The sequence below is a fragment of the Alosa pseudoharengus genome, unplaced genomic scaffold, assembly GCF_046254945.1.
Source record: "Alosa pseudoharengus isolate Yale_2024_CS ecotype anadromous, Long Island Sound unplaced genomic scaffold, YU_APseudo_1.1 YU_APseudo_1.1_scf_20, whole genome shotgun sequence".
Lineage (NCBI taxonomy): Eukaryota > Metazoa > Chordata > Actinopteri > Clupeiformes > Clupeidae > Alosa > Alosa pseudoharengus.
This window is the reverse complement of record NW_027468664.1, coordinates 33,552,173-33,564,640: the sequence shown is the minus strand read 5'-3', so window position 1 is coordinate 33,564,640 and position 12,468 is coordinate 33,552,173. Positions and strand designations below refer to the sequence as shown.

The 12,468-nt window shown below is 40.4% G+C and overlaps 1 protein-coding gene across 1 annotated transcript in view; it reads left to right on the top strand.

The window, feature by feature from the left end:
• Positions 1-10,649: 10,649 nt before the first annotated feature.
• The window catches only part of cracr2ab (calcium release activated channel regulator 2Ab), a 28,203-nt gene continuing 26,384 nt past the window's right edge, over positions 10,650-12,468 (top strand). The window contains exon 1 of the mRNA XM_076297139.1: positions 10,650-10,727. Within this exon, the coding sequence (XP_076153254.1) occupies positions 10,650-10,727 (78 nt within the window). The remainder of the gene's footprint in view (positions 10,728-12,468) is intronic.

The following is a 12,468-nucleotide window of genomic DNA, read 5'->3' as shown; positions in this document are numbered from 1 at the left end:
TCAACAAATCAACTTCATAATCAGCGTCGTAGTACCGATTAACACCACTAAAGATAACCAGGTTTTGTCAACCCCGGTTTAACAAAGTAACCCTGGGTTACATCTGGGTAGGTTAAGCTCCCTTCGTACTACGAAGCGGGGTTTCTGGCTTATCTAACTTCGAGAGTAACTTGATCACGTGTGGCGTAACTTCCCGATTAACCCGTACTACGAAAGGTGGATAGGTTTTAACCGAGGTATGCTGCCATGGCAATTTACGCTGCATCTCAAACCTGCTCCGAGCAGGTTATGTTCTTGGTTAACCCGAGGTTTCCGTTAACCACACCCTTTATAAGTACCACCCCTCCACTAACAATTTCTCCCGAGACATGTCGGCGTACCTGGATGATCCATACGACATTGGAGCGCAAATCGTGAGGGACTCTCTTCGCAGGGCGAGGGGTTTTAGAGACCGCCAGAAAATATATATAGCCTACCCGGACGAATTCTCTATGAAGATGTAGATTGTCAGCCGAGGGAATTCGTTATCTTTGTCAGATGATCTAGGAAGACGTCTCATAGCAATGCCCGTACGTGGACATTCATGTATTCCATTGGTGATGCTGAACATCTGAGCAAGAATAGCCTACTGTATGTCCGAAAATAAATCGGACATAGGCCTATGCTGAACATCTGAGCAAGAATAAATCGGACATATAGTAGGCCTAATACATTTAAAATCACCATTTTAACAAACGTATTGAATTGAATGTCATATTACTGTACCCTGCACATAAAGGCTACACATTTCCACAGCACCAGAATCCGACCGAATGCCTCCCTCAACCCCTTCCACAATCGGCCTTCCACTATTATTTGCGATGGCCAACTCCTCTGCTACTGTAAAACACTCTGGTGCCTTACAGTAGTGTTCAAAGACACCTTTTTCTTGTTAGCTGTAAAACAGAGGCCAAGTGAAGGCTATAAACATAGGCCTACATGTTTTCATAATTAAGAAATATTAATGCAAGCTATGACTATAAACCACTATTCTGAATAATGTGTTTGTGTTTCATTTTCACCTGCTGCCATGTGCGTTTGGCAATGGTGTTGCATCTGAAATGTTCACAGGATTAGGCATACACTAAATCAGTCAATGGGGCTACTTAAACATTCAATTATCCTTATTACTGTAATCTATATGCCCACTTCTAAATTGTGCTGCATCTGTAGGCATTTCTATGAACTCAAAATAAATAAGCAATTTAATTATTTAAACTCATTAAATACATTCCGCAAGCTATTAATCCTCCGTATTTGAAGAACATGTGGACATAAAACTTTACTTTTAGGCATTTTGGCTACCCGATCTGCAATACGTTGCCAACAGCCTTGCCTTGCTTTGTTCACTGCCGACGTATTTGATTTTTGTCGTAGAGTGGGTTTTAATTCCTCATAACTTGTCATAATAATTGTGGGCTACTTAAACATTCAATTATCCTTATTACTGTAATCTATATGCCCACTTCTGAATTGGGTTGCATCTGTAGGCCTTTCTATGAACTTAAATTAGGCTATTTAATTATTTCAACTCATTTCAGACATTCCGCAAGCTACTAATCCTCCGTAACACATATTTGAAGAACATGTGGGAATAAAACTTTACTTTTAGGCATTTTGGCTACCCGATCTGCAATACGTTGCCAACAGCCTTGCCTTGTTCACTTCCGACGTATTTGATTTTTGTCGTAGAGTGGGTTTTAATTCCTCATAACTTTGTCATAATAATTGTGCATTCCTCATCCGTAAAATAAGGTGAACGCGTCATCACTGAAAGTGGTGATTTGCGCTGCAACCCGCCCCTTTTATGTGAACGCGCACAAACTCCAATGAGGTTAACCCCGGCTCAACAAATCAACTTCATAATCAGCGTCGTAGTACCGATTAACACCACTAAAGATAACCAGGTTTTGTCAACCCCGGTTTAGCAAAGTAACCCTGGGTTACATCTGGGTAGGTTAAGCTCCCTTCGTAGTACAGGCCCCGGGGCTGGTTGGAACACTTTTCACTCTCGGTTATATTTATTCGTCTTACAATGCGTTGAAATGGTCAAATTGTGATTAACTGAAAGCTTGGGATCTCAGCTACAAAATGTATATTTTCAATGTCAACAAATGATCCCTTGTTTTGAGTTATATATGATTAAAGTGGTGTTGTGCACATGTGCCAACCTGCCCCATGCACGGGGTTGGTTGGAACACATATGTTATAGTCCTTTGTAGTACTCCTTTTGGTTTTGTTTGAAGTGCTCATCTATATCACTGCCTGTAGGGCTTTGCTGATGTCTTTCCTGGGTGTTTTTCTTCAGTAGGGCCCACCGTCAAGACCAATTTGGTCCCTACCGATTTTTTTTAACTTCAAATGTTTAAAAATGTCTGAAATGCTTCCAAATGTAAAACTATGTTCAGTAATTACAATGACAATGTTAAAATAAAGATTGATGATGTTTTTATGCATAAAATACAAAGTTTATAGATTTGTCACAAAATAGCCATAGGGAATGTATGTGCCAACCAACCCCAAAATCAGTGTGCCAACCTGCCCCGCCCACATTAGGTCAAACCTTTTTGCACAAATGCTGTTAGCCTGCTAATATCAGTCACCTCAGGTTTTCAAACTTCATTTTAAATTATAGATGAGTCCCCTAGCAATCAATTATAATCAATATATTTTTTATATCCCTAACTATTACCCTTCTAGGATGTATTTAGTGGGAGGTGCATATTCTAAGTTTTGACACTACAAAATTAAAAAGTTGTTCTCACCTAAAGGGTTAATGACCTGGAGACCAGTTACATACGTGAGTTTACTCTACTCAATAAGGCCGTCAGTTTAGTGTTGGAATTTTGTTGCAGCTCCCTCTAGTAGCCTGGATATTAACAGTGTCTCAACCTGCCCCTGTTCCAACCAGCCCCGGTCTCCCCTAATCATGGGGGCTGTCCCTGATATTTCCAGGTGGCATGAACGGACCATCATGCACAAGTAAATCTTAACGTTGATCTACTTGAGCAACGTGACAATGATGTGTTTCCCTATCATCCTATTTTTAAAGCAGGCACCCCCGCGGGCATGTAATTGGGCTACAGGTTTGGCATGTTTGAATGGGCACTGCACTAGTTTTCTAAATTTGAATGCATGAAATACTGTCTGAATAACTATCATACAGCAAACTGTATTTCAGTACATTTTATTTCAGTTGATTTGCAATACCTAGAAATTAGAGGTATTTCCTCATGATTTTGTCACATAGGGCTTTAAGGATTAATATTAAATTGCTGAAGGGATATCACTGTGCACCCCCCTACATTTTAAAGAGCTACCCCTAGTCTACAAGATTCAGCAAAAAAAAAAAAAAAACGTTAACTGACAAAACCAGGTCTGACCCGGTGGCTGCCGGACATGACTTTGGATAGAAGGTGTCTTTTAAAAATGATGGTTTCGAACTGTCACTTAAAAGAACATTATAACTACAGTGTTAGGTAGAGAGTTGCGTGTCGTGTTTTGTGAAATTGATAACTGAGTGAAAGGCTGAGAATTAGTGTATGGTTTTTCAGATTTGTTATTTGGTAAAAAAAATCTTTTTTAAAACTCCGGCCCTGGGCAGTCTATCTGAAACATCTACCAAGCCTTCTCTGAGTTTGTATGCATTGCTACTATTACCTAACCTGACCCTAGCCAGATTAATTTCGTTCCGCTTAGCTCCGCCTAGCTTCACTCACATCCATCTGGGACCTCTTCCATTGAGAGTGATTTCTGCAACCGACTTTATGGTTCAGCCAATCAGGACGCAGGGCGGGAGTTTCATAGATGTGACGTAGTGGAGAAGCGACCGTGAGACTGTTATCAGCGTCACGGGTTGGCTTCGATGTGAGTGGTTGAAGTAGCACGTCAATAGATGACGGACAAGTGGCTTATTCAATCATATGCAAGCATTTTTTGATTAGGCCCAGCCTTCTGAAACACCATTCCAATGGATCGGTTCCAGATGGATCAGTGGAGCTAGGCGGAGCGAAATTCATCTGGCTAGGTTCAGGTTAACTATTACCAGCAATTTTCAAATAGCATTAACCCATTTCGCTTCTGTGTGCCCAATTCCCAAACCACGTTTGCTGATACTGACTTTAAACAGAAAATGACATGTTTGTGCACATTGTGCGGTTTACCTGTGAGCCTATTATGTCAGTCAGTGGAACTCTCATATCCTTTACAGCAACAGGACACAAGGTTCCTCCAACTCTAGCCTCGCTCGTTACTTGTTGCCTTCATATTGTCCTTTTCAAATTTGTGATATTCTTTCTCAAGTCTTGCTATAGTTAATTAGCAAGCTACTACCAGAAGCCAAAAATCTGACTCTCTCTCTCTCTCTCGCTCAAAAATGGCATCACAATTCTAAATATTCAACACAGTCGGGGAGATCAGCTGCAGTTGTAACAAAGGGACATTTTGAAAAAGACCTGCTGCGACTATTTTGATAAGCAGCGCCATGAACCGCTCTCATAGGCGTATGGCTACAATGATTTGTTTGTTTTGTTTAGCTTCAAATAGGCTTCAAATGGTCTACTTTTGAAATTACATGCGGGGCTGAAACCCTGGAAAAAATTATATGGCAAATAAAATGCGTGTTTGGTCCTATCTGAAAGCTGTCTGTAGCCAGTGGCACTTGCAGGTGTATGGCCGTATGTGCTGTGCATACCATCAGGCTACTCAGCTAGCCTGGAGGACCAGACCCAGTCCGAAAGATTAAGGGTCTGGGTACGAGTAATGAAAATGGCCCAACTCGAGGGGCGGCACCAAGCATGCGTTTGAAAATATCACTGCACACAATTAAAAAATATTTTTACAGGCCTTGGTATTAGGACTCATTCTTGGTTTGAACAAAATCTTAGATGATACTGCAACAACCTTATCTGGTTTGACACAGAATGGCCCATAGAGCAAAGAATGTTAAAAACCTTTCTTCAGGAAAGACATCAATTTAATGACATTGCCAGCAAACAGTCTGGATCTCAATCCTATTGAAAATTGATGGTGGAAACTGAAGAAAAAAAAGGTGCATGACAAGACTCCATCCTGCAAAGCTGATCTGTCAACTGCTATTCGACAAAGTTGGAATCTGTTTGATCAAGAATATCTATGTTAGTGAAGTCTATGCCGCAGAGAAAGTATAAAAAAATATGGTGTTTTAGGTCCATATTTTTTCCTAAATAAATTGCCTTAAATTACAATTTTTTTTCTTAATTTTTTGAGCTGTTTCACAAAGCCAGAATGTTCATCTGTTACAGAAAAAATATATTTGAAGCACATCTGTAGTCGGTCTTTTTAAATAAACAGCTGAAGGAACATCTTCCAAGAGTGGTGATACCCTCATTTTTGCCAGGGATTGTATGAAAGGATAAAGACCTGGTTAACATAACTTGTAGCTCATATTAGCCATGTTGCCATAGATACTGCCATTCATTTATGTGGCTTCCAAGGCTAGCATTAACTAGCTTAGTTAACCAACCTATTATTAATTTCATACCTGTGTAGAGATTGAGCCTGCTACGTGATTATGGTTAAACTTATGGTTAAACTCCACAAGTTTCCAACCTTCTGCTCTGCTGGTCCCCATCTTTGGAATGCCCTGCCAGACACTGAGGGCTCATCAGTCTACAGACAGTTTTAAAACATTTCTTTTTAGCAGGGTATGATTTATGACTTTTTTTCATTAACCTGACTGCTGATTTTAACCTTGACAGCTGCTGCCTTTTTGTAATTTTATTACAAAATATTATCCTTATTTCTTATTTTTATTTTAAAGGGACACCAGGCAACGTTTTCGTGTTAATTACTCATCTTCGTAAGTCGGTATATGGTTAAATGACTCATTACAGGGCGAATGAAGACTCTCTCGCCCGCCCCTACTGCCTGTAGGAAGAATATCCTGCTTGCAAGTTCAGTGTATCGTACCCGCCGACCGAAGCAGAATCAGTTTACATCCTGCATCCACAGCACAGAGGCAGGCTAACGAAACGCTAGCGATTGTTGCAAACGTGTGTATAATGGCAGAGCTGGCGAAGAAGCAGCGAAAACCCTTGACGGAAGATGCAAAGAAAAGGAAAAGAGCTTCAGACCGAGCAAGGGGGAGTTTCATAGAGAAAAAGCATCAGGCTTGCCTGGTGTCCCTTTAACTAAATGTGATCTTCTGTCTTTTACTGTTAGCACTTTGAGATTCCCCGGGCATTACAAATAAAATATATTATTATTATTATTATATGATTAAGTTTTGTCAGATTTGTCAGAAGACCTTGTTCAGTCTTACTGATTATGAGCAGAAGTGGCCTCATTTTCAGATTTAATTGTAAAACAAAGGCAAACTGCAGTATCTGTCCTTCTTGATGGTGAAACCCAGGAAATTTGCAGTAAGTGAAGTTACTGCATTTTGCTTTGGTTTCACGCTGCATTTGAGCAGATACTGCAAAATGAAAATCTCCAGGAAATGTTGCAGGAGATCAATGAGATTTGAATAGTCACTTTACAAAGTTAGCACACCCATGCTGAAGTTGACTAAAAAAGAGGAATAGAAAATCATCTTTTGGAAATTGTTTAAGGACACCAATTTTCTTTGTGAATGAATAATGTATTGTAAATAAATAAATGCTCTTCCTTAAAATACAGGGGGCATAAGTAAACACACCCCTATGTTAAATTCCTATAGAGGCAGACAGATTTTTATTTTTAAAGGCCAGTTATTTCATGGATCAAGGATACATCCTAATGAAGTTCCCTTGGCCTTTGGCATTAATATAGCCCATCATCATATACCCTTCACTATACTTAGAGATTGGCATGGGGTATTTTCCATAAGATCATCTCTTATTGCAAATCAAACCAGCAATTAGGCTAACCGAAATACAACCATGCCAGTCTTTGTGTGAATAAACAACTGGGCAAGTTTCATGATGATATATGCCATTTCTAAACAGAAGAGAACAGTTTGGGAGGAGCATTTTGAATTTGCCACGCCTACAGTGTCATTCTTGGTCATCTATTCCCAGCCTACCTGTTTAGGCTTTGGCTTTTGGTTTGATCACTCACTTTAAACCCTCCACCTCCCCTAACACCTTCCATCTTCCTAGGTTAGGAACAGAGTGCGAATTACCCCACCATAATTGGGGGGTACTGCTCCTTCACTTCTTCCATGACCATCATGGTCCACTACCATATCAATCCCCACCGTGATCGCCAAGTGCAACATGTGTTGTGCAACACATAAGGTCTAAACATGCAACAAACTGATAATCAGTAGGCTACAGAATATCTCATCGTTCTTATATATCCTGTCGTCTCCCTGCGGCCTGCTCATGGCTTTCATCCTGTGCCTCTCCTGTCTGCTGAGCACCCCTTTCATTAACACATATGAACAGTGTATAAAACCTAACTGCACAGGTCTACGTTTTTAATGTAATTGTTTGTAGATCTTAGTGTTCTATAGTGTTCTTAGTTTAATATATCCTGCTTACTCTTTTAGCACCAAAAAAGTGCCTGATGTCTGTGTGCCCTTTCATTTTCCTCATAGTGTCTCTTAGAATAAAATAAAATCTAAGATAGTCAGGGTTCTCAGATGAAACTATTTATCGAACTAAAAATATGAAATTATAGAATGTAAAAACAATACAAAACCAATTATAAAACAATTTCAAAAACTAGCACATAGCCTACTATTTAGCCTAGGCTACTTGGGTCTTTTTATGTTTCCACAGGTTTCACTGATGTTATGTAGACTTAGCTACATCAGACCCTCTTGTGCATACATACCGGTAATATAAAAACACAGGATCTGTGCCAAACTAATTTCAAAAGGGCACAATAATTTATTCAAGATAAAATGAGAATGGACACCTAGGCTAGGGAGTTCATCTCCTTACCTCACCACAATGTAAAGTATTACTAGCCTCAGTGGGTAAGTAGCAACTAAGTAGCCAGTAATTCAATGTATGAAGACGTGACATGAGCTATGAAAGAACAAAACATGTTTATAAATGAAGGTTGTAAAATAACACATTTTCAACAAGCTAGACGTCAGCTAGCAACTTACATTTACCCATGCACATCAGCAGCAAACCGAATTTAGCCTACTGGAGGAATTTACGTTTTGTCATTCAATGTTGACACTTGCTTGAGAAGTTGAAATCGTTCTCTATCTCTGCCACGGTGATTAAAAATGGTATGGTCCACAATAGGGGTGTCTGAAATCGCTTTACATTAAATTATGTTCCTACAGTGAAAATAGGAGTTGACTTGTATTGTAACTGTAATGATATTTTTTCACAATATCAGAAAAAATATCTGACCCCCCCAAAACTGATATTTTTGTCTCTTTGGGGGGTACTGGGTCTTCATTGGGGGGTATAGTACCACCCAGTAGGCTACCCCCTGTAATTCGAACTATGGTTAGGAATAGCATAGGGGTGTAAGCATGGATCCTGCTTTACTCCTGCGTGTACATAGATTCCTGTACGATCCCTGCAAAGCACTCCATGATCCTGGCTAGAGATCTCGCCAAACATGTTTTTCGATTGCTTCTCTTTTTGCAAATTTGGAATGTGAACTTGTGAGTCATAAATTAGTTATTTTTTTTACTTTATTCGCTTGTAGTGTAAGCCTGACGAGCCAGACCCACATCAAGATGTAGGGTCTGGGAACTCACCATTGTGCTGAATCTGAGGGGCGGAGGTTGTCAAATTCCCTCTGCATGCAATATGATAGCACTACAATTCATGAGTCCCATGCGTTTTCCCACCAGCGGAGCTAGTTGGCTAGTTGATCAAACTTTTGCCAACTTAACTCAAGTCAAAGACCGCTGTTCGTCAGCAGCAGCATTCATCTTCTTTGTTTTCAAGTAGCAGGGAATTCACGCAGAACTGTCCCAACTCTGCCATCATTAAGTTAAGCCCGTCCACTGACTCTATACACCAGCGGTTCCCAAACTTCCCCCCCGCGTACCACCGCCTACATTCCGACTCGGCTCGTGTACCCCCACCATCCGACACATAAACACATAAAAACGTAACGCATTCTATAACACCCCCCGCGTTGACAAAATTTGTCCGTTTCCCGGTTTTAGGTGCGTGCATTTGGTCAGTTAAAAAGTTATGAAAAGTAGCCTGCATAGTAGCCTAACTACATCCACATACAATATCTTATAATAGGCCTACAACAACGCCTGACAAGGATGTATTCGTTTGGACAACATTAGGCTATACAGCCTAGAAAGGCTACCTTTAGTTTGTTAAATGTAAAGCCTAGCTTAATGTTACCTTTCTTGCCCATCTGAAATAACTCCTAGCTTTGCTCCTTCCCTCCTTTCTGTTTTTGTTGTTTTAAAAAACCTGTTATATCCGCGAAACTTTCCCCCCACGGACCATCCAACGCATTCAAAAGTAACGCATTCTATTAGCTATTCCAGGCGTCATGTTTAATAAGCTGCCCTTTTTTGATGAACACATACAGAGTTTATAAATGATATCCTTTAATTTCATGTTTACATATCATTATGACCTGGTTTGAAATTATGTATTTATTCATTAATTAATTACAAAAGATTTAAAATTTTCATTTTACACCTGTCCGCCATAGCCCTTTTCATCTCGCGTACCCCCTAGAAGCAGCCCCCCTAGTAGAAGCCTACTGTAGTGTCTCGCCTTTAGATCAAATGTATTTTGTGCTCTGTATGAACATTTTCAAAATCTCGGTTGTTGGGCTCCTAGGCTAAAATTATTCAGTGGGTCCTAAAGAAGTTGCATCTAAAATTTAGAATAAGTAGCCTTATTTGGTCGTGGGTCTCACACCTATGGTCGAATTACAGCCGTGGCGATATCCTTTACCTACACCACTTCCACTCGTGTCATATTGCTTAATTATCCACCCGGTAATGGTAATTTCACTAAGCCACTCCACTAAAAGGGCTCCCAATGTGCAAATTGGCAACCTCCGCCATTGCTGTACGAGTGTGTGTGTGTGAGTGGGTGAATTCATTGAACATTGCATTTTTGCAAGTAGATAAAAATCCAACATTGCTGTTGCTACAGTATGTGGTAGCTAGATAAGATGGTGTCTGTGTGTGTGTGTGTGTGTCTGAGAAATGCCCAGAAGAGATTACATAACTCTCCTTGTTGCAATAGAAAAGGTGGGTTACCAACAGAAATGGAACTGTATAAAATGTAGTTTTAGCATAAAAAATGATGCACCACAGCATATTTGCAAAAATATTTTTTCCCCTTATATTTGTATATGTTTGTTTTTCATGTTTATGGTTATTTGACTACACTGACACAGTTATGATGATGCATCATAAACAGTCAGCAATGTTTTTTCTTGTAGGTTGCTGAAACTGAGGTTAAAAGAATGCTGTCAGAGGAGAAATGAGGTGTGAACCATCATGGAAAAATAATTGTTGGGAGCCTTGTTATTCTTACTTTACAAAGCATAAAGACTAAAGAAGAGAAGACATGGCTGACTTCACACATGTTAGCACAAGGGGCTACCGCAGAGATTCGGATAAAAAGGAGGGGCAGCCAGAAACTCAAGTTAGTGAAGAAAGGGGGGGGTCCAAGTGGGGCTGCATCTCCATGTTGGACAAGACACACGAGTTCTTTCAGACATGTGACATTGAGAGCAAAGGATACATCACACGCACAGACATGAGGGTAAGTCAATTGTGATGAAACATTTCTGAAATTCCTATTGCCATTTTCTAAAGGACTAAACGGTATGTGGGGTAGCTAGAAGGAACTTGACAATCAACGTGGGAATAGTTCAGTTTACAATTATTCCATGTCAAGTGGCTATGATATACCATGTTTCTTTTAAGCAATAGGCCCCTAGAGAACAGCTAAAGGATAAATAGAACATAACCATCATTCTATTTTGTTTCTACTGACCTCCAGAGGCGGTGCTTTCAGCACCTGGATGACTAATACCAACAAAGGCTATGTTCAGACTGCAGGCAAGTGGCCCAAATTCTTTAGGGTGAAGTGACCAGGTCAGACTTCTTCAAAGTAGTGTGAACACTCAAATCTTGCCCAGATCTGATTTTTTCAAATCCGATTTAGACCACTTCCATGTGTGGTCCTGAATAAGACCCAGGTCTTATTTTTTTCAATGTGGCCGCAGTGTGAACAAACAAGGCGGATTTGATCTGACTTTTACAACTTCAATCTAGCCTACATCGACATTTGTCACAATTATGCGCCTAGACATTCAAATGAAAAACTTCACAGCGATGGAGCAAGTCAGTGAAGGGAAAGTAAGGTGTTAGACTTATGGGGAATTCAATTAAATTCAAATAAGCTTTATTGGCACGACAAATCATGATGCATTGCCAAAGCAAGAATAATAATAATTACAAAAAAGTAAACAAATAAACATTACAACATTTTTTTACACTTCATCAATACACTGTGTGCATGTGTATGTATGTGTGTGTGTGTGTGTGTGTGTGTGTCTGTGTGTGTCAAGTTATACTTTCTTTCAGCAGTTTGTTTGCTGTGCCAGTGCGTGTGCTATATTTAGCTTGGCTCCGATCAGCTTTGATAAAAGGGAGTTTCGTATGAAAAGATGCACGTGCGTGCGCGCGCGTTGTATGCGTGTGCGTGTGTGCGTGTGTGCGAGTGTGTGCGTTTGTGTGTGTGTGTGTGTGTGTCTGTGCATGTGGATGTGTGTGTCTGTGTGCATGCCTGTGTGGCTGTGCATGTGGATGTGTGTGGGTGTGCATGCATGTGTGTGTGTATGCATGCATATGTGTGTGTGCGCTTGTGTGTTTATGTGTGTGTGTGTGTGTGTGAAAGAGAGAGAGTGTGTGTGTGTGTGTGAGACAGTCCTGCCTTGTAGCTCCTCTCCTCATCCTCCTCTACGAGCAACTCGCTCAACACCACCATCTACAGGCCGATGGGTGTACAGTCACTAAATGTACATGGCATACCCACAGAGGATGTCAGGTTAATCATGCACATTAAACTTTGTGCAGTTCAGAACATCTCAACTGAAGATAGGGGCGATTAAAGCAGTATAATATTTCATTTGCATTTTTTACTTGGGGGTGCAAATCACAAATGAGTGGGTATGGGCTAGGTTGATGCGGGCCCTTGAGACCAACATACCATAAAAAAAAATGTCATCGTCAGTGCCACGGTTCAGGTAGTTATTTAGGACAAACTGCATTTTTTGGGTTTCGGGGGGCCCAAACCATTTTTTTTCTGGTAAAAGTCTAGTGGGGCTACATGCCCACCCAGTGTTTCAGTCTCCCGGGAATCATTGACCAAAAATTCAGGAAGTTGATGACTGGAAGAAAAAAAAACGTTGGCAATCCCTATATGACCGCTACGCTAGTGGCGGTCATAATAAACAGAAATCGATAGTTACCACTTAATTAGCTTATCAGCATAATAG